Raw genomic sequence first — 26,663 nt, 5'->3', positions numbered from 1 at the left:
ATGATAATCATCCAAATTTGATTTATAACAATAATTAGTATAAATAACTCAAAATTAAATAAACAAAATTTAATAAATTTAGTGCATACGGCAAATGCATCCCTTAAGTATTTTTGTCTTTCTAGCAAACTTTCATTTGAATTTTAGCATATTGCCCGAATTAGGTAAAAACAATTCGGTTTTTGTCCTGTCCATAAAATCACTCAATACGTCATTGAATAAGACGTTTTGAAAGAAGTATACTAAGTACTAGACAACCCGTTTATAACGTTGGTGTCATAATATGTAGGCATGAATCTGTACAAACATGATGTTCATATGTTGTTGATACACATGCCAGATAACACCAAAGTGGTGAATTTGACACAAGTGTTTATGTTGCTGGTGCACATTACATTGCACCATGCAAGTAGTCGAGTAAACACGAATTAACTAAAAACAAATATCCTTCACTCATACTATCTTTTGCAGACGATCTACGGATGATAATTCAAGCGAAAGAGGAGAAGAACGTGCTACTGGAGCAGGAAGTTGAGGATCTTGAGGAGCATGCGCACAGGTTGCAAGACAAAGCGCGGAAGCGCGAACTGGAATTATTTCAGGAGATGGACCTCATTCACGGCAAGAATGAGGTAAGTTTTAATTAACTGGCTTTATTTAACAAGAAAACATTTTGATCTTGTTTTAGGCCAAAGACAATTGAAGTAGTATTATTTTGTTTGACATAATTAGAAAACATGATAAATGATTGACCAGATTAACAAGGAAATGTCGCCTTTGAAATTCCAACTGTGACTGATAAACCGCCATTGCATAAAAGGATTGTTTCTGAATGGCTGTTAAAAACCATACTATATGATAAAACGTAAAATTGCTTATAACATTTCTAGTCCATTATGCAACAGTGCGTTGTTGATTTTTAGCCATCCTTTGAGCCGACATTCGGCCTCATTCTAAATGCTCAAATACCTACTTTTTCTAAACTGTGAATATACAATTCCCAATTTTTAAATAATTATATCTTAGATAAAAATAATAATATATCTTTAATAATGTTAATAATTTCGTAACCAAAATTGACCCACAAACTGTTTATGGTTGAAAGAGTTGCTGTATTCTTAAGGAAACACTTCTCACATTGTTTTATTTTAAAAACATTTTTGTGTTAATGTCACGACAACGTCAATGTTACTCTTCCTCATTTCGAGAGAAAATTTGGCTTATAAATGACCCATTTTCCCAAACAGAAAAGCTTTCTATCAAGATGACGATTTTTCCAACTATAACAGCCTTGACCTCTTCCCAAAATGTGGGGAAATAAGATGTGAACAGAGATTTCTGTTATGTTTGTTATGTATTTGAAATAAAATATGCAAAAACAAAATCCAATAAAACCTGTAATGTTAAGACCATGTTTCCGTTTATAAATACACGAAACTTGCCAAATAAATTTGGCAAGTTTCTCTTATATCCGGTATGAAACAAATTATTTGGAATTCCAGTTATTCTTTAATATAGGTATCGGTATGTCCATCAAGGCTTAGAATTAGTGATATATGTTTAAGCAACATGGATTGTCGATTATGATTATTTAACTAAACTTTGCCCATCTTTGTTCGCAATTGAAATCGCTTATTTGCGTTTGAAAAATTGGAATATTGTTCTCATAAAAAAATGCCAGACGCCTTGATATGGAGAAAACAGATCAATAAATTTTTATATGTGCGGTCTACATGATCAAACTCAAATGTCTACGTGATTAAATAGGTCATACTCTTAATTTGTTACCGTTCATAATTTCAATTTTATGGAATACATTACGGCCTCTCGATACGCTCGCTTGTGATAATATGCACGGTTGCAAAAAAAGTTGTAGTTTTTTTTTTAATTTCTCCGATTTGAAATTAGAGATCAGTCTGGAAATTGTTTTGCTGTCTGTATCCAGCATATCTCTTAAACGTATAAAACATTTTAATTTGAGAAACTCGACAGATTATGACATTTACATAAATTGTATACGTGTAACCCGTGGGAAAGCAACAAGTCAATCAAATCTTGTTTGATCACTTTCGTTGTGCCTTTGATGAATCTAGAATCACATCAGATTTCAAATCTGCGTTAAATTGAAATGCCAAGACTTAATGAAAATCAGCGAAATCAAGCATTAGTGATGCATAAAAGAACGCTTTCAGCAAACTGTAGGTGTCCCAATCAGATCACGAATTTAAGTGTCTGGCAGATCACGTGTAACAAACACAGGTTAGGACAGTTTAATAATGTTGATACACCTGCGCCATAGTTTTCAAACAGCCTCTAGTACAGCACGACGTGATAACGGAATAGACAAACATAACAGTCAATAAGAGGCAGGAGACTGTACGTTGGAAAAATTATGCTACCACACCATTGATAGGCCCGGTTATCGAACAGAAATGACGTCAACGTTTTGCCTTGGTTGGCTCTTTTTTACCAGATATGAACCATATTGAGCATATAAACCCCTTTGCGGCCCTCCCCCAAAAAAATGGTTTACGGCAAAACATCTTGTGGCGGACAGATGTGTAATAATTCGCTTATGATTATGTAGAAATTAAATAATGACCTAATAGTTATATACTTTGGACACTGAAATACCGATTTGAAGTTTATTTGAGTGAATCTATGTGTATATTCATACAAACAATGTGTGACATCTATACACCTTTACTTAATAGACTTTTAGATATAAGAAAAGATTGTTTTGATTTCATATTATTTAAAAAGAGTGAAACAATAACAGCGCAACTTTCGTGTTATACCATTTATATAATAGTATGACAAACATTATGTTTGAATATGGTATATACACGTTGAATAAATTCAGTTTAAACTACAAATAGATAGAAAGGGACTATACAACAGATGATAAACGAGAAACAAGCAAATTGTCAAAAACTTACATAAACTGTCATCGTTGTGTACAACGCACTGAATCTTACTTACTGATGTATCACATAGGTTACGATGCATGCATCCTTCGCAGTTTTTACGCATTTTCAACTTCGAAATTTTCTTGGTTGTCTACCAAGTAAATTCCAGCAAGTTTAAAAATAACGTCGTTATATATATATATATATCTGTACTATTAAGCAGATATGATTTAAACTGGGAAACCATAATGCGCTATTTTCAAACGGGGAAATTCAAATTAGACAATAACATGATTGTTGCGTTTTTTCCTTAAATCATGTAAAAAAGATCAATTATCGGCATCCTACTAGCCCGCATTGACAATTTTAGGCTTGATTTGAGTAAATACTGCATTTGCCGATTTTTTTACCATCTGGTGTCTAGTCCCTTTAAGAGTGTTGTTTTGTTTATCACATGCTGAATACTGAACACTGAAATTAACTAAGACCTTTATCAAAGACAAGAACCAGAATCCCATGTTACAGTAAAATATAAAATTGATTTTGCCGAGGCGAAGGGCATAAATTAACAATTCTCAAGATATCGAGATAGTTTGCTGATATTTTTATGTGCCTGAACTCTCAAACGTGCAAGAGGTTTACAAATATTTGCAGAAAGAACTGTTCTTGAGGTGGCTATATTTAGTCTCCGCCGGAAACAGATAACATATGTTGTAGTGTTATTGTCTTTCCGGATTACTCTAAAAATATTTAAGTGGTACAGATTCCTATTCAATCTATTTCAACTAATATAAACACATTTGAACGGCTTAAACTAATTTTGAGTTGCAACTTCTTGTTGAAACGCTTTCAGCAAAATGGAATGTTTAACACAAATTTTGTAGAAGCCAATGTCTTAAAAATATGAATTTAATATCTTATTTAAAGAACAGTAATATAATAGTCGTTCAAATTAATGGTATTCGAAGTAAATGTTAATATGTCCTGTCTTTTTAATAAAATCGTCAAAATATCAGGTGTAGTTTGAATTGCAAACGAAAAAGTATTAAAAGTTATTTTTTGTATTCGATAAAAGACAAGATATGTTTTTGATTTTTTACAAATGCTCAAAGTGGTGTTTTATCTGTAATATTTTGTACGGTTCTAGGAAATCGTTCACACAATTTATTTTGGCAACTTTTTTTATTAGCATTTGTCCAAATTGAGCCGTTTTACATTCTTTTTATGAACTAATCGTAGATTGCAGTTACCATTTTCAAGAAAAGTTTGTTTGTTTAAGGCCTTAAATAGTTTTATTGGCATAATCGCTACTCACCCTTTTCGGCATAATAGAGCATTTGGTACAGCATTATTGTTGCAATTATGTTTTATCAATGTAACAAGCATTTTCTTTGACTTACAGGAAGATATTAGAAACAGTGAGCTAGTGAGTTATTTGTATTGGGTGTCAGATTCTATAAATCTTGACCGAGTCCCGTTTCAGCAAAACGCTAACATTAGATTAAGCAGGACATGAGCATCTTCGCGATCCTTTTCTGTTGACGAACATAAAAGCGTACACAAAAATCCGATTATTTATTATCCGCGTCATTAAATATATTTATGATAGGAAAATATACTCTACTGAAAATAATAGATGGAAATATACACATGGTACAGCTGCTGCTTAATACATCATTCGCTGATGTGGCGACGCCTCATCTACTTAATGCTTTTGTTCATGTCATTGAACTGCCGAGAATATACATTCAATGAACATATTTGTTTACATTTATCAATTTTTTTTATTATTTGTCCTGGAACGAGCCAATTTTTGCGTAAATATCTGCAAACCAGTGATAAGGAATGCTGACAAAAAAAATAGATCACAGATTTTCATGTTTTAGTTCAAAAATTGATGTTTTATGCATTTTTCTTAAACCGTTAGTAACGCTTTTAGCCATAAAACCTTGATTTTCGAACGGAAATATGTACATCTACAAGCTGATCCTTTGTCAGCAGTCTTATATCACTGGTTTGCAGATATTCACTCAAAATTGGTTCATTCCAAGACAAAATATGAAAAAGTTATCAAAACGGTAAATCTGTGAGTGTGCAGCATTAAATACACACAGAATTTACATGAAGACAACTTATTGAGTATATTTATTCACCTGTGCTGTTATGAAAACAGATGCTGTGTTATAAACGTTTTTTTGTGTATGCTATTTTAAATATTTTCATCTACTATACAGTACTTTTTAAATAAGGAAAAGGTTAGAAACTAATCTATTCTTGTAAATGACGTTTTAATTCAATCTATAAATAGAAACAGAAACATAACTTCTTGATTGCGGAGTGTAACTCAGAGTTAGATTGTGCAAAATGTTTAATGCAAAATGTCAGTATGATGAAATGGTGATGTCTGGAATAAATTTTTGTCGTTCTCACTCCGTTGATGCATTTTTTTTAATTGTAATGCATTTTCGTGTTTAACCCAGTTGACTCAAATGTTTAAAACAAGCATATGATTTAGGTACAGATAAAAAATGTTAGCAATATTTTAGCACCCTTTTAAATGTGGTAGTTGTGGCTACGTAGCAATTAACTAAAACAATAATTTACAACGATTAACCCACATCGACCGTTAAGTTGACAACGAGTATCAGTTGGAGTTAGCCATGGTCTTATACCTCGTGGTATATGTAAATATAACTTAGCATATTTCGGACATTGTTCTGGTGGACAATATACTATATACTTATTTATTTTCCATAACGCTGTGCTATTGGACAACCGTAAATGCAACTTTACATGTAAGATGATCAGATATTATGGTGTACGTGTGCACGTGTTTTCTGAGAACCATCGTGTATTTTAAGCGTGAACGTATGAAAAGTCGGCGTCATGATAAATGACACAAACTTGGTTTGTTACAATTCTCGCTCGTACAACTGTTTTTTTTTTCACACGCATACTATGTGATAATGCGATCATCCTGCGTTTATTGTTTAGCATTTTTAGTATTTCTTTTTTTTAATTTTGGAAATTATTGATAGTGATAGCCTCATTTCCGACTGAAAAATGCCCGAAGAACTCGTTAAAATGTTGTTTGCAATACTATTATTAGTCTACAAATTTTCTATTATAAAGGAGAAAATTGGCAATTCCCATCTCAATAATGATAAGCAACTATACCTCGAACCCTGCTAGTGATATTCAGATAAAGGTTAAATAGGACCATTCACAAATCAAATGCTAAAGCTGGCACAATATGAAAAGTTCTGACTGTGTTGAATCATTGAACCCATTGGTATCACATGTGACCGTTTAATGATACATCTTTGGCGTAAAATGAAAATATATTATTATCCTATTTTAGTATGCTTGCAATAAATTGTGTTGTTTGAACTTCAGCCAGTGTATACGTTGAAAACACGAAAATGAAATAAACCCGCTGCCATCTGTTTTAAGATTGCCACATTACGACTTAGAATCTTGAATGAAACAGGCACCAGATATTAATCAGAACCTCAGTGCATTTCAGTACGTCAATTATTGAAAATGAAAGCTGAAGATAAAATACGGGGTATAGGTATTACTCTACTTCAGATGTACTGACATTAAATGTCTTCCTATGATTGAATTTAGATACACCATAATTACATAAAAGATAGGTAACATTTACTAGCAATAGGTTAACGAAATTATGCCATCAATTATTCTGCCTGTCTAATATACTTTTTCCATGACAGTTGTTGAATTTATTACGTCTTTGATGGGAAAATATCAAATCAAAGGAACATAAAAGAGTACTAATCTGATAGTTTTAAAGTTGGTCTAAGAAAAGAAATTCTCTTTAAAGATGTGCCAATTCAATTTGATACCAAATGTCTTTAATCTCATATTCTTCTTGAATTGTAATTAGAACATAAAAAAACTAATGAACCTATTCTTAACAAGACTAAGTCAATGATTTAGTATAAATCATATGTTATTGTCAGCATTTACGCTTCGATTATTAAAGTATTATCATGGCTGGTAATAGGTGTCCATTGTTTAGACTGCGTATCCCCCTTCCTTTGGACAGTTTACTACGTACCAAACTTGACCAAATTTTAGCTCTCATTATTATGACTAACATTTACGAGTTTGCAAGCGGCCATGCAACCAAAAAACTTTGACCACTGCAAAACTTTGACAATACCCTAGTTTGGGATTATTTCCTTTTACGGATCTTAACTGTAACTAGCTCACTCTTCTGACACCTTCCTGTATGGTTTTAGAAAAAGAGTTATGGAAAGGTGCTGCACCCTGTCCTAGTCTGCAGCATCCTTTCCTTTTTAAAATGTGGCTTAACCCCTTCTTCCTGGAACAAGTATTTGACTTATCAATAACATCTCACCCATCACGGCCATAAGGTTACAGTATGTTAAAGTGACACTCTTATTCAAAGACAATACATACACATGTATAACAGACATAAATTTTGAGTGATAAACCTTTAACTACTTATTAAATAATGCATTTATTGAAAATATTAATTACTGATAAGAAGATTGTAACCGTGTAACTTATAGATAAAAACGCAACAGTATTAAATGATTGGTGAGTGCTAAAATATTTAGTGCGATCTGCTATCGTCTTGTAAGGTAGAAATACCTTGTTTTCTGCACCTTTCTTTCAAATTAAACTCTGTATCCGTCATAAGAACCATTGTTTTCGACATGCAGTCATTCTTATTGGTATATTAAAACGATTGCATTAATTGTGGTAACTCTGATTTTGGAGTAAGAGTGCATCTTTAAAAGTAAATAGATTGTGGCTGTGTGTAAGCTTATTCATACTCGCACTTGGGCCTTGCTCATTCGGCGAATGCTCCGATGGTAGTCATTTTATGTTTTTGGAGTATAGTGCATAGACATAATGTAACCCTTTTTAGAGCTATCCTAGGTTGTAACGTGCACCAGTGAAGAGCACAGTCAAACGGGAACCTGCGACCCCTGGATTGACACTTAAGGGTGTTACCAATAGACCACGGGTCTGCCACATATATAGATATGGCCATTCATATATGGGCCATACTGTTTCAATGAAAACTATTAATAAACAATTGGTGATTATGCTGACGACGGTCTGCATAAATTCAGGCACCTGTATTGTAAAGAAAAGAAGACGCTCTGTCATAAACGATTATCAGCTTTGGTTTTTTATCCGCTTTTTAGTCAAACATTTCCTCATGCCTCAAACTGTTATTGACAGTACAACCGTAACAGTGCCAATATTTACATAAACACTCTCTTTGATGATCGCATGCTTGTGTCGAGTTCTGACCGTTTCCAAATGCATCTAGATTCCACCATGCTTCAAACAATTTACACATTGGCACCAAAACCTCTTTTCATCCGGGTAAGTGTTAACATCAGCAGTATACCTTTGGCTACGTCAGCAGAAAAGTGTACGCGTGCCCATCTCTAATTGCTGTTGATATCTACGGTTGTTATATTATAAGTAAACATAATGTACCACATATTTTAAGGAAAATGTGCCTCCCCCACCCCTCCAGTTTTTTGTTTGGCTGTAGGCAGCAGACCTACAAACTTTAGTACCGCAAACCTAATTCAGTTTTCGTCAGATCTACTTTTTGATATGACATGTTAAAATAATGAATGCGCCAGAATTACAAAAAAAATAATGGAACGTGTGTTTTGTGGTTTGAAAAAGAGCGAATTAATAATAAAAACGTATTTGACCAGTTTCTTGCTTCATTTCATTAAATTTACACTAGCAATGATAATGCGATATGAAATCAATGTTCATATATATCCTAGTACATATAGGTAATACAAACATACATATATACATATCAGTAACTGTAATGAATCTAGCTAATTGAATTAAAAATTCATCAATTTACTGTAGCTTTTCTTAGGTAATGACAGGCAATTATCGGTTTAAGTTTTGGGCCAGGCAAAATATTATTTGATTCGTTTGTTATTGTCTGTGATCTGAATTGTAAAACAAGTTAATATATCAACAAAATACATCGAATTTATGAGAATTTGTGTCATAACCGGAATTTGAGTACAAACTGTTTTATCTTTCGGCTTGATTCTTTTTTGCTCAGTGCCAAGCTTAAAGTCCTACCTTATACCTCGTATAAATAAAATAATAATCCAAATCACATGTCATAGCTGAAATATAATGTTTGAAAAAAACAACAAGTAATGCATACCAACTTATCAATTCCTAATATTTGTAGATATCAGCAAAACCAATAATAAATAATAATAACGATATATTATAAATAATGACCATAACTTAGCAACTGTTGAATAAAGGATATTAATTCTACTACAAGAGGCCTTAGTCCTAGACGGACTGCATATGTGCAGGTCTATGCTATTAGCTTTGCCAAGAGAAATAACTGAAAACACAGTTGTCTTGTTGTGACGGACATTCTGAAGAATTGTAATAATTTACCAAGCTGCTGTGCTGTAACACACAGAAGTGAGCTTGTCCTGGCTAATGCCAACATCCAGACAACTGATTCAGTAAAAGACCTCTGAATAATCTACCTACAATTCATGAATTCAGACTTTGGTTTATTGGACGTGCGCGATTCTAGGGCTTTGCTTGATTACAGATAATCAGTTTATGAACAAAGCGTTGTTTTATGTGCATAGTATAATTATGTTATGATCTAGCAAGGAGTTTACTTTATTTGCTAACAAGATTGCGCTTTCAGGAGAGCTCCGTATATATTGTTGTATTTTCTTAACCATGACACGCAATTTGTCTGAGCAAAAAACACGTGGGCCATTTGTTAATTGTTATATTTATGGATAATTAGGTTAAGTTTAGTGGTAATAATAACGGGTTATATCGTGTACCTTGGTTTGTTGTTGTTTAAGGTAAGTGTTGTTTTTGCTATTTCTCTAAGACAATGTACATAGAAGCTGTGCAATTGAATGACTCATTTAGGAGCATATTGAGAGCAAAAAAATAAACAAAAAGAAACACAAATAATAATGTTGGCATCATATTACAGTCGAAACTCGCTATGTCGAAGTCCTCGGAACCTCGGGAAATATTTCGAGATAACGAACATTCGGTATAACCGAAAATCATACAAAAAATAGAACAAACCCAACATTTTCGAGTCCGAATGTGAAACGAAAACATAAGCGGATTTTTTTTGTATACAGAAAAACAATTTTGGGCGAAGAATAATTTTCGACATGACAAGAAAATCGAGATAAAATAGTTGGACAAAGTGAGTTCCGACTGTATATTGAAACAGTAAATTGAAGACCGTGTTGGTATGATTGGTACGATAGTTATAACACGTAAAGATTTTTTCGTTTATACGTATAAGTTATTGCTTATTCATTAACTATGCTTTACGCTTGAACGTTCAATTTCTTAAAGACCTCCAAAAACAATAACTCTTTTTCGTGTACTTAAAAGGCACGCCTAAATAAAGCGAGCATGTGTTCGCCCTTTCCGCTTAAATGCGCGTAAGAAATATGGATTCATGCAGGCATTTTGGTTTTGCATTTTAACATTTCTAATTGTTGATATATTGTTGTTTTTTTTCTTTATTTATTAAGCTGAAATAAGATGTGATTAATTGAAAACAGTTTTGGATCATTTTTTAACTTTAGCGCATTTAAGTTTGTTTTGTCGTGTTTTATTGTAAGAAAGCCGTCCGAGGGCTTGTCTTCGATGCCTAGTAGTCATAAGATGTTATATGTTGATTATAAAATAACAGTGAACGATTACCCTCACAAACATTCCCTTAGTACAATTGGTAGATGTACAGGCGCGTAGGAGCTGCCCCAATATTCTGGCTAGTAACGGCAATGGGGCCGCGAATATTTGATACCGATTTCTTAATAATCGTATTTTAGATAAAGCTACGCGCATATATATCAATACCAGTCTGAGACGATATTAAATAAACAGGTCACCAGGTCAAAATTAAACATGTGACCATCTAGCTCATTGGCGTGTGAATGGCGTGAAAACAGGCGGCGGATTATTAAAGACGTGTAAGTGGAAGAAAAGGCAATAAGAGAATAATTATTTGTATCGTTTTTTATCTTTCAAAAACTGTAGTTCAATAAGACGCTCAAATTCATTCATGATACGGTCAACATGTACAACCGACTATAAAATGCATTAGTCCTTATTATAATGTTCTCTATAAAACATTAAGTAATCACAAAGAGTTGCATCTAAAACATCCCAACCTGGTTTATGGTTTATATTTCGATTTTCGATAAGCCTTGACGATGGGTGAATTAGGGGTTTTGTAACTCAAAGAAATTTCGGTTACAGAAACTTGTTTCTTGCTATTGTTTTTACATGTTTTATCACACACCATACAACTTTTGTTTGTTCACATATTTATATTTCATTATTTATTCTTTGCGTTTAACATATCAATAACATAATATGTATAAGCACTGAAAAGTGGAAATAAAGAGTATATATAATTACTCGTTAAAATAGAACTGTCATTAAATAGCCAGCAATATGTATTACTTCAAACTCACATTACAGTTTGATTTTAAAATGGACGTTCCAAATCAGCCTAAAAGTATTTAATTTCCAAAGAGATCTTTTGGCACTAAAAAACTGAACACATGGCATTTAACTCGCAATGGTTCCAAAGTCACTCGTGGCTTCACTATGAAGAGGTAAACTGCACTAATTTGTTATTTAACATACATTGTGAGACTGCGCAAATAGGAATAAATGCTCCTAAACGATAATAGTTTTATATCTATCAACTATTTTAACCGAAAAAGGTTTAGATAAAAACATGAAAATAAAACCTGAACTCACTGGAAATCGAGTCTTTCAATCCTTCAAATTGAAAAAAAAAATCGACGGTAGGGAACACCTCTCCCGAGCCCACCCCTTCAGCGGCCCCAATGTCAATTTCCTTCCTACGCGCCTGATGTATGCAGTAAACATATACCATCGGGTTGTTCTCCTATGATAAACTATCATTTTATATTAGTATGTATATTTTTGTAAAAAAGGAGTTTGTTCCTTCTTATCCATAGATAAATCTATTGCATTAGGACCAGTTGGGTAAGTCCACGGTATGAACTCGTTTACATTGCATACTTACATTTTAGATACACCGGCGGTACACTAACAGAGAGAGAAAATACAAGGTGTATTATGTTTCTATCACTAATTGAACAGATCAGATAATTTCTGTAACGTGCCAAATTAACTATTGATTATTATCTACTAGCCTTGCCCCACACCTTTATTTCATGAGAACGAAAGTGAGATCATGAGAAGGGACGGGCGTTTGTAGACACTATTAACACAAAGACGATGGTTTGTTCCTACTTTCCCAACCGCTAATTTCCACACTTATTATTATCCCCAATTACCTCTTCGCACCTCAAACTTACCTGTATTTTTTATACTGTTCATCAAAAAAAAATGAACTACTACTATAACTTATTATCAATTCTTATGTTATTCCATATATTCTTGCATTTTTAGTGATATGAACTTTTATGAATTGCAAATAAGCTCTATATTTGTGTTATTTTATGAAAATTAAGAACAACTTTCTCAAAACTCAACACGTAACATTTTCAGCACAGTATATCAAGTCTATTATTACAACACACAATACCTCTTCCCAACCCCAACCTCAGTTTCTATTGGGAAAAAGCGGTTGGAAAAGTGGGAACACACCAAGACGATTGCCTGTCGTTCAGGGCCGGTATTCATAAAACATATTAAGTCATTTCCAAACTTAAGACATTTTTGAAGCTAAGTATTTCACTCAACATGATATAATCGCTTCACAATATCTAAAATATTTTTTATTGGTTTGATTGAAAACAATACTGTACTGTAAAAACTCTTTTTTCTCAATTTGACTACTTACATTTTTGGAAATTGACTTAAGTTAAGAAATGATGTAAGATGTTGTATGAATACCCCTCACCCCTTCAGAGTTTGCCACTATGCTCTAGCGGATCAGGGGTGAGGGGGGGGGGGGGGCGTGCCCATCTTAAATCGTTCAAGTTTGTTCACGGTAGAGGAGAAACACGCCTAGAATACGGACTAGAAGTTGTTACATATATTTTCGAAATAAATAATTTCATATATGCTTAGCGCATGACTACAAGTAAGTCTTTAAGATACCTGCTAGACCACATTTATTGAAAAGAAGTTATTTTTGTCTAACACGTATAAAAGTGTAAGCCTTTTACTCTATATAAACCAATAAAAACGGTTTAAAGTAGGTCACTGATATTTATCTATCTATCAGGTTTATCAAACTCTAATAGAACCAGCCGCAAGGCTACAATTAAATATTCAAACCACCTGTTAGACCGCCCGGTATATCAAACAGGGCGGTTTTGTCTGCCGAAGATGTCTCTGGTTCCGTTTCAACCATTTCTCTTCCAAATCGAAAATAGGTGAGCGCTTTATCTTAATGAATGTTTGGAAAAAAACACAATGCAAACAATACCATCTTATATGAGATATTTATGAATGTATGCAAATACATGTATGTTATATCATATTACGCAGAAGAGCGGCATTACGAAGAAAAGAGGAATTTTAATAGTTATTACTTTTACGTAACTAACTACAAATACTATGACACATAAAGGAGTTTAGGCTTGCTTGGTCACTTGTATGAGGTTGCTTGTTTGAGGTGATCAAAGTTATTCATTGAATTATTGAGCCATGGGCTAAACTTCAGTGACGAAATATATTCCCTTATTAGTTAATAAAATTGTGAAGTGACAACAAACGTCGTGTTTATTTCTTTGTTATATAAGAATATAAGTATATTTGATGACCGATAGTTCATCCATACCGTTGCGTACGAGAGTGTAGGGAGTCCACAGAACTGGTTTGGGTTTGGTGTGGAATGGCCATACAGACAATACAACTAGTTGAGGTTATCCTTGTATAACTAGGGCTACAACACGTCTTAATTTCTGTAATTATCTGCATGACTATGAACGGCGTCTGTAAATACATTTTCCCACATATATACTCTATTTAAAACAGTATCCATGTCACCAACTCATTTTTATTTAGTGTATTATTATGTATGTTAGTTATATATGCTCATTGAGCTAATGATTTTTGTTATCATGTACCATTCGGAGCACCTTGGCCATTTATTTCAGAAACAACCTCGGATGTATTTGGACGGTTTACATACTCAAAAAGAGGTACGTTTAAGTCAGCTGCAAGTAGATCGCGTAGTAATTTCATTTAGCAGTTAAACTTTATGTCTTTACTATTGGAAATCTTAATTATGTTTGCAATAATACACTTCACTGGTAATCAATTTAAACTTAGATCAATTAATAAAAATCTAAAATACTAAATTTAATTAGCGATATAATTTTTAAAAAAATACGAACTACTTCAACTGATGTACCGGCATACATCCGAGGTTGTTTTTGAAAAAAAAAACTGGCCGAGGAGTTCCGAATGATCATATACCCGACTTTAGATAAAGATTTTGTGTATCTTTTATTTTCTTACACGCTTGTGTCGAAATATCAATACAATGGATGAATGGTAAAATTATTGATATGTTGTGGAGTAAAGGCCAGAGGGAACTAAGTGGCATTATGGCAACTATAAATTAATTGCTAGATTTTCATCCTCGTCCTCCCTCTCTTTTTTCGACACCCCTTATATTATATTTACTAAAACAAGTTGAACTAGGGTCTGTACTTGCACTTCGCTTCGTCGTGTCCGGGAACGGCGTTTAGTAATACCTTCGGTGTGTTTGTGTTACGATTCGTGTACATGGTCAGTTTAAAACACATGTACATATTCCCTTATGCAATAAGAAAGAGTATGTACACATATCAAATGAATAGAGAAGAACTTTTAAAGATATATTTACCTTTCGTTCTAATCCTTTTCTAGAGTGTACATGTGTTTTCTGTTTGTCTTTATAATATGTGTGTATACGCTGATAAATAAAATATGTTTAAACTAAATGTTGAAACAGTCCTCTAAGAAAAATAAAAACAATAAAAATTTCTTCCCGCCCCCCCAAAAAACAAATTGGATGAATATTTAGCAAATAATTTCTTTTAGCCTAAAACATAGAAGGTTTCGCTATCTCTGGCATTAACTTCACGGTTTTTTATATATCAAAATAATATTACTCTTCCCAAACTTCGTTTACCTATGTTTGCTGCTAAAGGTATTTTTATTGAACTCTCACAGGAAGGAAACATCTCCCATAACTCACATCATAAAACCCATTTTTAAAGATACCTACTTGATATCCCCAAGAAATCTCCGACATCTTGTAAACCTTTCAGACCCTGCGAAAAAATAATTGTTCGACGTCTTAATTTTTACCTGGCAAAAGCGCGCTACTCTTTGCTTGCTTATCGATATCAATGTGAGGTTTTGATACCGCGGTCTGTCTGGAGGTGCTTTAGAACTGTGATATACCTGGAAACTTGCTGGAATTGTTTCATTATTTCGGACCTACTTTTCGGCCAGTTAAGTGTCCATTGCTGTGAACTTTTGCGTGTCTGTTAATGCGGATTACTTTGAGGTATTTATACATGCTAACATGTGTGTCTGTTTTAACACCCAGTATATGTATTTTAAATATTGCTAAGAAGTTTAATTATCATTTTGCAATATATTTTGGCACAGTTAATGATATACCTTAGTTCATCACTTGGCCGAATATTCAAAACTTTATTTAAGTTAACAACGTTGTTGACGTCATCGTTGTTAACTTTCAAACCTTTATTGCTCTAAAGAAATGGGCAAACTTTGTTTCAGTAGTATTTCTACCAAGATTCGAGACAACTGGTTCATTTGTACTTCTTTTATTTAAATATATGGGCACATTATCAAATATTTCGCGTTTAAAAATAAACAATTATCTTGCTGTTAACTTTGACAAAGTATTGAACGATCGGCCAATTTTTGCTACATTTTTTATGCTCATTTCAATAACGTTGATACCTGTAGTGTAATAGCTGTACTTATAAAATAATCAGGAGGCGGAGGGGCGTTATATCTATATCAATTTTAGTCGTTACTTCAATTACCTCAAAGATGCACTCTTACTCACAAATACGATTTAAAACAATTGATAATATTGTTTTAATAATTTAAAAAAGATAAATATATTTCGTCGAAATCAATGGTTCTTATGAAGGATACCGAGATTAATTTGAATGAAATGAGCCTAAACACGGTATTTCTACCTCATGAGACTATAGAAGATCACAGTTAATCTTTTAGCATTCACCAATCATTTAATGTTTTTTTGCGCTTTCTGTTATTAAATGCACGGTTACAATCGTGTTATCAGTAATTAATATTTTCCATAAATGCATTATTTAGTAAAAAGTTAAAGGTTTATCAGTCAAAAGGTATGTTTGTTATACACGTGTATGTATTGATTTTGAATAAGAGTGCCACTTTACATCTTTACACGTCAGAAATTGCAAAACATCGACTTAATTATTTCATCAACTTTGTGTTCATTTTTGATACTGGCTCACGTTTAATGAACACAAATATGTAGCCAAATAATAAAACTATGGCACTTAGATTAGATAAATTCGATTTACGACTTAAATCCAGGAGGTCTTATTTGCGAGTATTCGAAACTTGCTCAATGTCTCTGAGGCGTGCTTGTTCGGTATCACCATGAACATAGATGTACTAGTGTTTATATGCTGATATTTCCATATGTTCAATCTTGAGGTGACCCTTACCCAAATTTATTTATAAGGTGGATAAAACAGCGTCCAGTATGACATGCAGCTTGTGGTTTAAAAATATACTGTAAAACATGTGTTTAAATTGCATATGACACGTATGTCATGCCACATATATAATTTTACATATTATCCTTACAATAATTGTGATTAAGATAGCACTGTTTACTGAAATTGTCTGCTTATCCAGAATCTGAAAACGCAAAAAAAAAAAATCGAACCAAGCGGGAATGCTTACCTTCAGTAAAGGGAAATTGGTCCTTTACATCCATTTCGAGCCAACAATGAAATCGAATCAAGCGAGTTCGAGCCATCGGGGTTCGACTTTATACGCGAATCGTTTGCACGATCATAAGTTTGAATGTAGTATTCTGATTGGAGGAATCTGGAATACCCGGTACGGATTGTTGCCTCCCGGTCAAACTCACATAGGCTCTGGTTAGGAATAAAGTTCTGGACGCTTTGGTGATAATTAAGTCAAATTAACAGTCAGCTATATCATTCAGCTAGACAGCTTGTCCTGAAAGGTCAAATAATGTTAGGTAGAAGTGTCGGCTGATCTACCTTTGGGAGAAGACATCAGCACGCAATTCACATTCTAAGCCTGAGAGAATCGACAACACGCAATTAACAAATAATGCTTCCAACATTAGTAGGATCATTAGTGGATGTAATTTCTAAGCGTCTGTGGCCTTCTTAGTAAAATGAGTTTTAAAACTCCTGACATAGTATCGCGTCGTTCGGGCCATTTCCATGTGCGCTTAAATGTGTGTTTTTATTTCCACTACTAGGCATGTGCGCTTAAATGTGTGTTTTTATTTCCACTACTAGGCATGTCCCTGTATTGTTTGTTTCATTGTATAATTGTACCTAGTACTGGAACAAATTAGTTCCCATGTTGTGTTGTCCTTTCTATGTTTACACAGGAACAGATTTCATAGTCTTTCGAGAATGTAGCAGAGTTGCTTTTGAATTTTTAAGTTGAACGTTGGTTCATGTGACGAACCGAATAATTTCTCCATATTTGAGTGAGGTGAAAATTAACCAGTATTAAAAATGATAATAAAGTTGAGGAAGTACACAAAATCAGTATATTGCCATGTGTCATGTTTAAATTATACAGATTGAAGATTGTTTACGCCTAAAGACATTTTAACACTGGTTAATTGATTTACGAACAAAAGAACAATTTTATATTCCTCTGTTAAGAATTGCAATATCATATGATAAAGACTTCCGCTAATTACGCATAGAGCCGGAAGCTAGTACTTTAATTAGTTCAAGAAGATAAATAAACATTGGATCCACCCATACAGTAAAGATAGATGTAATTGTAAAGTGCAGTATTTGGATTGCCTTCTCATTTAACGATCAAAGAGCCAGACAAGAAGACGTATAATTGGTTTGTATTACAACCGCAGCGGACCAAACAAATACTTAACAATAAACATATTAAATGTTTCAAAATGTGTCTGACTTTGAAATACCAGAACTTCACGGTTTTAGATAAAAGGCTGTTCATACTAATCTAGTAACCTGTGCTGTAATTGCCTCTGTTGAAAGTGAAAGACGACATATATTTTAAAATACGATATTCTTTTAAAAAAATGGTGTGTGGGTGTTAAGGCAAATGCATATAAGATCCTTAAAAAGTTTTGACATTTATTTAGTCCAAGTAAAATTCAAAGGCAGATGACTGAAAACTTTAGACGTTATGCAAACAATCACTTCGAATAAAAAGAAATCTGACAATAAGGGTAAAACAAGTAATATACCTTTTTAAATATCTCACTCAGATAAACATCGGCAACACGAAAAAAATAAACGAAAATAATCGTTAAAAATAAACAGACACCTAGCCACGAGATTAGTGGATTATGGAAGTAAGTGACACATCTATATATTGATAATGAGTAGAAGTAAGTCATCCCACCTATCAACCAATTATAACAACTGACAAAATATATGCATGGTCAGTTGTTTTGTCAATGTGTCATGAAGCTACTTGATTAAACGAAGGGACAAGCAAAACACGATTGGCACGAATCCGGGAAGACGTCAATATACGTTTGACATGCATTGCGTTAAAATTTAGTCTAAATGCATAGCTCGCATACTCAGAAGTATATGAATGAATATGTTTTTTTTTGTGTAGGTGTTCCAAACGTATTACACGAAATGACATGTAAATAACTGTTAATGTATTGAAAACTTTCTGCTGTGTTATGGGCACACACCCATGCTATCTTTCCAGGTTGCAGCTCCAATTGACAGAGTAAACAGCATTTATTTTATTACTTGCCAAGAAAACATGCTTGCTATGCACAGAGGAATAATCTTGATGCCTACATGCTGAGGTAGAACATTGTTTTTGCAAATTAGAACACTTAAAACAGCGGTTTGAATAAAGATAAAAGATAGGGCGTTGAGAAAAAAATCCATTGTGTACAAAGTTTGTTATCGCTGCCATTGTGAAATTAAGTAAACACTTTGTCAAAAGAAACGGGGCCTCCAAAAATGCTAAGATTCGATTACAAAATTATGACCTAAGCATGTGGTCTTTAAAAAAGATATATTTAAGAAAGATTCATTTGTTAATAAGTGGTTCCAATATTCCGATGGAATTTCTGATAATTCTGATGAAATACTACAAAATTTGCTTTACTATTACGAAGGTACTTCCACTTTGATTGAACGAAATTCTTGAGTATTTATTTCAAGTTCCTACAGCCTACAGTTCCTCTTTATTGCTGGCCTGTTGATTTCAATTATTGGCACTGTATGATAACATTTCTTCTGGCTACTAACATTAGGAGTCATATATTCTTTTATGTTAAGCAATCAATAAGATGCATTCCACATTTTGTAATCGGTAACAAAAGTAGAGTGAAAGCTAATTTAGAAAGTTTTCAAACTACAAATATAAAGACACAATACCAAAACAATGAACATTATCAGAGCGTGTATTTAATTTTTAACTTAAGTTAATCTAATGGTCATACATCATTGACTTCATTCATTCATAACTTATCGGTCAGTTATTAATATCAAGTGATCCGATTAGCTACATCATTCGTAAAACCAATTAAAACCAATATGGAATACCAGCCAATTCAATTAAACTTTCATAAGTTGTCTGCCGGTTAATTCCATAAAAATTCAGCTTATTTGAGTTATTTAGTTGATCAATTATAGTTGTTGGATAAATTAAGACCAATCAAAAAACGTTTGGGAAAACTGACCAATCCAAAAAATTAACCAGTTTTATACAATTGGGTTATGAAAAATAATGTATCGAAGTATTGTTTTTTTAATAAAATCACACACTCTAGCATACATACTGGTTAGCTCTGTAGTGGACTGATGTATGTTGTTGCAAATGGAGGTTTCAATACACTGGGTACTAACATAATATACGAAATTTAATAACTGGGAAAACGTCAATATTGCTGCAACTCATAAAATCGCTTAAGGAGGCCAAAACAAAAAAGACCTTCATTTCCACTAATATCTCCAAAAATAAAAGGATAATATGTAGGTAGATTTTGATTTAGCATGTATTAATACATGTTCTCGTTAAAACCATATTGTGCTATGAATTAAAAAAAGTATAGTATTATATTGCAGTAATGAATCCGGCATGACTTAGTACTGAGTCCGTACAATGTCAGTTAAATTATACCATCTTTATCATTTCAATATGTTATACAGAAAGTTCCGCATATAAATACTGGCTAGATCCAAGTTTCACGCGTTCTTTTGTCAAGAAATACGTCCGTTACCTTCTGCATAGGTTGAATTTGGAAATGCTTAGTTGAATGTAATGAGACTAAAATAGATAAAACCTTTATCAGCCTTTTGATGTGAATTAACAACCTTGTGTATTTTACCAGGTACAAACATGTAATGGATACAACGTGACTCACCATGTGTTTGCATCCTTACATTCAACCATTACTTTCACTTTGTATAGTTCATGATTACATGTTTACAAGGTTAATTGGAAACGCAGAGTGCCAAAAACAAAACCGTACGAAGGTCATGTTTGGGCCACTGGAGTGAAAATGAGTAAAATAATACTCATGCCAACATATTTCCGTTTCATGTTGCCTTTCATCAAGCTTATCTCTCGCACTAGATTTTCTGTACGAACAAATTTGCGTTCATTCCGCGATCTTTCGTGACCTCTGTAGTAAAGTTTTCGCAAGACAGACCTTTGTTATGCATATGTAAAACACGAGTCTTGATAAACGTGACCTCTTTAGAAGGAGTTTCACAAGGCAGACCTGTGTAACGCATATGTAAAACACGAGTTCACAGGCCTTTGTAATGCATATGTAAACACGAATGTTGATAAACGCGAATTCATCACAACCAAAATCATCATTACCACAAAATATGTAATGAAAAGATTTTTATCGCGCGTGCATTCGTGCAGTATGAAAGCTTGATCACAATTTTTCAAACCATGAGGCGCGCTACGGTATTTCTAATATATTTCACAATTAACAAATGACAAATTAACAAATGCCAAATATGTTCATACTGCGCAAGGCGTCATTCAACACTTCGATACGTGTACTCTCAAAATTGATGAACACATTTGAAGATAATTAGTGTCTCTTCCTTTATGATCAAAGACCCGACTCTGTGACTAATAAATCCCCGCAGGCAGTTCGTTCCAGGTTTTAACTATTGAACGTCATAACACGACTTTCATCCTAACATAATGTCAGCCATAAAATACAATGATTTGTTTCCAGCGCAATAAAATACGAACAATTTCTGGCATAAAAACACCTTTAAAACCGTTACGCGCAAAATGTGTACACATATTCTGATGAATTACGTATTCATGAAAAGGTTGCACATGTTTAATTCATACCAACTGCAATAGCTATTGGACTCGTTTAGTGAAGTGGTACAGCGTAAATATACGTCGCAATATCATCGTCAACATTCAAAGGAAAGGCGAATATAAGTGTAATTATTGGTGTTTCCCTTTGCAACACACTTTTTTCATGGACTGATAATATAAATTTAATTATATATTTGTGGGGTATCAGAGTAAGGCTGAGTTGTTGAATTCATATAGCTGTTATAAAGATGAAATACCCAGCAAATAGTCACCTGTCCCTGTGAGAAACATTCATGAACGGACAATCAGACCTTGTACTATTGAATAACCATCTCCCAGTTCTTGAATAGTTCAATAACCCTTAATTGATTACTTTAATCTTAGAATATATAACCAAAAACATACCATATTGAAAAAAGTATGTTTTAGTTCTTGTGTTACTTTATGTATAATCTAGTTAACATTGTTTTTCAAAAGCTTTATTATTGTTTATATTTCGGTATTTTTTACATATTATTTTTCTAGTCAAACAAAACCTTGCAAAGAATACCAAAATAGTATGGGTTCATCAGGCATGAACAATGGACACAATTATACATACAAAACAGTCTGGTATCAATACTAATGAGAAAAGAACCAGCTTCTGATTTGCCTCTTGCGATATTCTGGGAGCCTTGGAATTCATAGATCATTAATGAAAGATTGCCATCAACGACCTGCTACCCCCATGAACTCCGATCATAATCTCCCATCAACATCTCTCATCAACGACCTGCTACCCCCATGAACTCCGATCATAATCTCCCATCAACATCTCTCATCAACGACCTGCTACCCCCATGAACTCCGATCATAATCTCCCATCAACATCTCTCATCAACGACCTGCTACCCCCATGAACTCCGATCATAATCTCCCATCAACATCTCTCATCAACGACCTGCTACCCCCATGAACTCCGATCATAATCTCCCATCAACATCTCTCATCAACGACCTGCTACCCCCATGAACTCCGATCATAATCTCCCATCAACATCTCCCATCAACGACCTGCTACCCCCATGAACTCCGATCATAATCTCCCATCAACATCTCTCATCAACGACCTGCTACCCCCATGAACTCCGATCATAATCTCCCATCAACATCTCTCATCAACGACCTGCTACCCCCATGAACTCCGATCATAATCTCCCATCAACATCTCTCATCAACGACCTGCTACCCCCATGAACTCCGATCATAATCTCCCATCAACATCTCTCATCAACGACCTGCTACCCCCATGAACTCCGATCAACATCTCCCATCAACATCTCTCATCAACGACCTGCTACCCCCATGAACTCCGATCATAATCTCCCATCAACGACCTGCTACCCCCATGAACTCCGATCATAATCTCCCATCAACGACCTGCTACCCCCATGAACTCCGATCATAATCTCCCATCAACGACCTGCTACCCCCATGAACTCCGATCATAATCTCTCATCAACGACCTGCTACCCCCATGAACTCCGATCATAATCTCCCATCAACGACCTGCTACCCCAATGAACTCCGATCATAATCTCCCATCAACGACCTGCTACCCCCATGAACTCCGATCATTATCTCCCATCAACGACCTGCTACCCCCATGAACTCCGATCATAATCTCCCATCAACGACCTGCTACCCCCATGAACTCCGATCATAATCTCCCATCAACGACCTGCTACCCCCATGAACTCCGATCATAATCTCCCATCAACGACCTGCTACCCCCATGAACTCCGATCAACATCTCCGATCAACATCTCCCATCAACATCTCCCATCAACATCTCCCATCAACATCTCTCATCAACATCTCCCATCAACATCTCCCATTAACATCTCCCATCAACATCTCTCATCAACATCTCTCATCAACATCTCTCATCAACATCTCCCATCAATATCTCCCATCAACATCTCCCATCAACATCTCCCATCAACATCTCCCATCAACATCTCTCATCAACATCTCCCATCAACATCTCCCATCAACATCTCCCATCAACATCTCCGATCATAATCTCCCATCAACATCTCTCATCAACATCTCCCATCAACATCTCTCATCAACATCTCCGATCAACATCTCCCATCAACATCTCTCATCAACATCTCTCATCAACATCTCTCATCAACATCTCCCATCAACATCTCCCATCAACATCTCCGATCATAATCTCCCATCAACATCTCCCATCAACATCTCTCATCAACATCTCCCATCAACATCTCCCATCAACATCTCTCATCAACATCTCCCATCAACATCTCTCACAAACATCTCTCATCAACATCTCCCATCAACATCTCTCATCAACATCTCCCATCAACATCTCTCATCAACATCTCCCATCAACATCTCCCATCAACATCTCCGATCATAATCTCCCATCAACATCTCCCATCAACATCTCCCATCAACATCTCCGATCAACATCTCCCATCAACATCTCTCATCAACATCTCCCATCAACATCTCTCATCAACATCTCCCATCAACATCTCCCATCAACATCTCCGATCATAATCTCCCATCAACATCTCCCATCAACATCTCCGATCATAATCTCCCATCAACATCTCCCATCAACATCTCCCATCAACATCTCTCATCAGCATCTCCCATCAACATCTCCCATCAACATCTCCCATCAACATCTCTCATCAACATCTCCCATCAACATCTCCCATCAACATCTCCCATCAACATCTCCGATCATAATCTCCCATCAACATCTCCCATCAACATCTCCGATCATAATCTCCCATCAACATCTCCAATCAACATCTCCCATCAACATCTCTCATCAACATCTCCCATCAACATCTCCCATCAACATCTCTCATCAACATCTCCCATCAACATCTCCCATCAACATCTCCCATCAACATCTCCGATCATAATCTCCCATCAACATCTCTCATCAGCATTTACTGAATGAGTTTTGCTCTTCATATCCGAATCCAGTTCTACAGAATCTTATTAGGGCCATCCCAGTCCCGCTCATCGTCCTTCGAAACTGTCCAAAAAAAAGGGTTTTTGATTCAAATGTCGTTTTTTCATGTTCTGTAGTACTTTATATAGTAAAACCTCTGGGTAGTCAATTAAAAAGAGGACGGAAACAACAAAAACATTAGTGTTTGTTTCTCTAGACAGACTTATTTTAAATGCACCGAAGTAAATGTCAAATCTCGCATCTTTTCCTCATCGAATTTTAAATTAAAACACTTTTTTTTCTATACAAATTACTACAAAATTGAAAGAATTAAAATTAAATTTTAAGAATTAAAATTATGCTTGAATGTAACAAACAAATATCGCGCCGCTTTTTTCTCGGACATTATCAAAAGGTGAGTGCGGGATCGCGATGGCCCTAATGGGATTCCGTTACGGTTTCTTTATATACTATTTTGCATTTATATTGATACCCTGATTTTGTTGTGTCAAGGTTGTATTGATAAGATTATATTTGTGATGTATTTGATTGATAATCCTTATCATTTTCAAGTTGCATTACTATTACGTTTTAAGATGAACTGCTGGTCAGAAAACGCTGGTATTTCCGTCCTTGAAAACCTTAAAAATATACTTCCTTTAATAACGATGTTTGATACGGCAAGGTTTGGATGAAAGTACCGTAGCTTTCGTAAGGAGTAACACAACAACTTAACTCAGCTAAAATGCACACAGCTAGAAAGCTTAAACTTGTAGGATTCGAGCCCCACTCCAGAATCGTATAGTCCCTTAGAATATTACACAAGTTGTATTTGTAATAGGTCTATACCAAGGCAAAACAAATTTGTGAAAAAAATACTTATAAAAGAAGGTTTTGTGAGAGTTTATCTGGAATAGCATTAACCATTATTCATTAGTTTATTCTTCGAAAATAGTTTGGCAGTCTTGAAAGTACTGCAGTACACATCTACAAAATGATGCTAAATTACTTAAGAAAAGTAGTTTAACTTTGGGAACTCGAATCGTGCGAAGTATGCACAGATGGTGTCATTATTTTTATGAAATATTAAATACACTAAGTAAAGTAGCTGTAATTTTATATTACTTGTTGCCACTCTAATCCTTCCCAGATTTGTTGAGATGTAAAATGTATATGGATGCACTCTGCGACCAAAGGTACTCATGACACCCAACCCTTCATTATATTTATTAACACTTGAGAGGCTCCAACTTATATGAAAAGTACAAAACATTTATTTCCAAGAAAGTCATAGGCGATACATGTACATAAAACATGACGAGAAAAGCAGCAATAACGCAATAAACACAATTTATGCAAAAATAATTATATAAATAATCATGATAATAAATACATAATTATGCAAACATAGCGAAGTGCACACATAGCTAATATTTATCGTTGTCTTCATAAGAGCACTTGATTCAGTTACTGTGTAATTGTAAACAAACAAATAAATGACAATTACAACAAACTATACAAATTACATAGAGTATAACGTAGTGTTTCGTAATTCAAATGCTTTAATTAAATACACACTTACATTTACATTAATATGTAAGTAACCTGAAGAAAAAATTTGAGACCACAACTTTTTGATCAGCTGACATTGAGTCTGTTATGCAAATGGTAAATTAAATTTATAAATGAGCAGGCAATTAAGTACAGGATCGCTTTAAGATACATAATCTCTTGACTTTATTTTTCGTTTAGGAACTTTTTTTATTGATATATATATATATATATATATAACTATAAAAATTCTAAATTAGATATATTGTGTGTATCTCGTGTAAGTGAAATAAACTGTAGAAACACATTAAACGTTAATTTATGATTGTTCCAAGAGTTATCTTAAGTGCTAGAATCATAACAAATTGGTAAATTACATAAATTCGGAAGTGCCTACTCAATGATACATCCCTTTTTTTAATTTGACACATGTCAGTGAATCAAGGTATGCTTATACCATTTCAGACAATTTACTACATTCCATATTTATTTATTTTGAAGCTGAATGGTTTGTGGTTTCAAAAATAGGCTGTACATGCTATATCTTCTAAAATCTACTTTTTCATTACATTACATTACATTTTCACCGCAATGATTGTACACCTA

General features: G+C 34.2%; 1 protein-coding gene across 1 annotated transcript in view; it reads left to right on the top strand.

The window, feature by feature from the left end:
* Positions 1 to 26,663, top strand: part of LOC128206049 (uncharacterized) — a 208,400-nt gene that overhangs the window by 99,784 nt on the left and 81,953 nt on the right. Inside the window, exon 7 of the mRNA XM_052908182.1 lies at positions 472 to 632. Coding sequence (XP_052764142.1) covers positions 472 to 632 — 161 coding nt within the window. The remainder of the gene's footprint in view (positions 1 to 471; positions 633 to 26,663) is intronic.

This window comes from Mya arenaria, chromosome 10 (assembly GCF_026914265.1).
Source record: "Mya arenaria isolate MELC-2E11 chromosome 10, ASM2691426v1".
In the NCBI taxonomy this organism is placed as follows: domain Eukaryota; kingdom Metazoa; phylum Mollusca; class Bivalvia; order Myida; family Myidae; genus Mya; species Mya arenaria.
The sequence above is the reverse complement of the archived record's forward strand: the minus strand, read 5'-3'. Positions and strand labels throughout refer to the sequence as shown.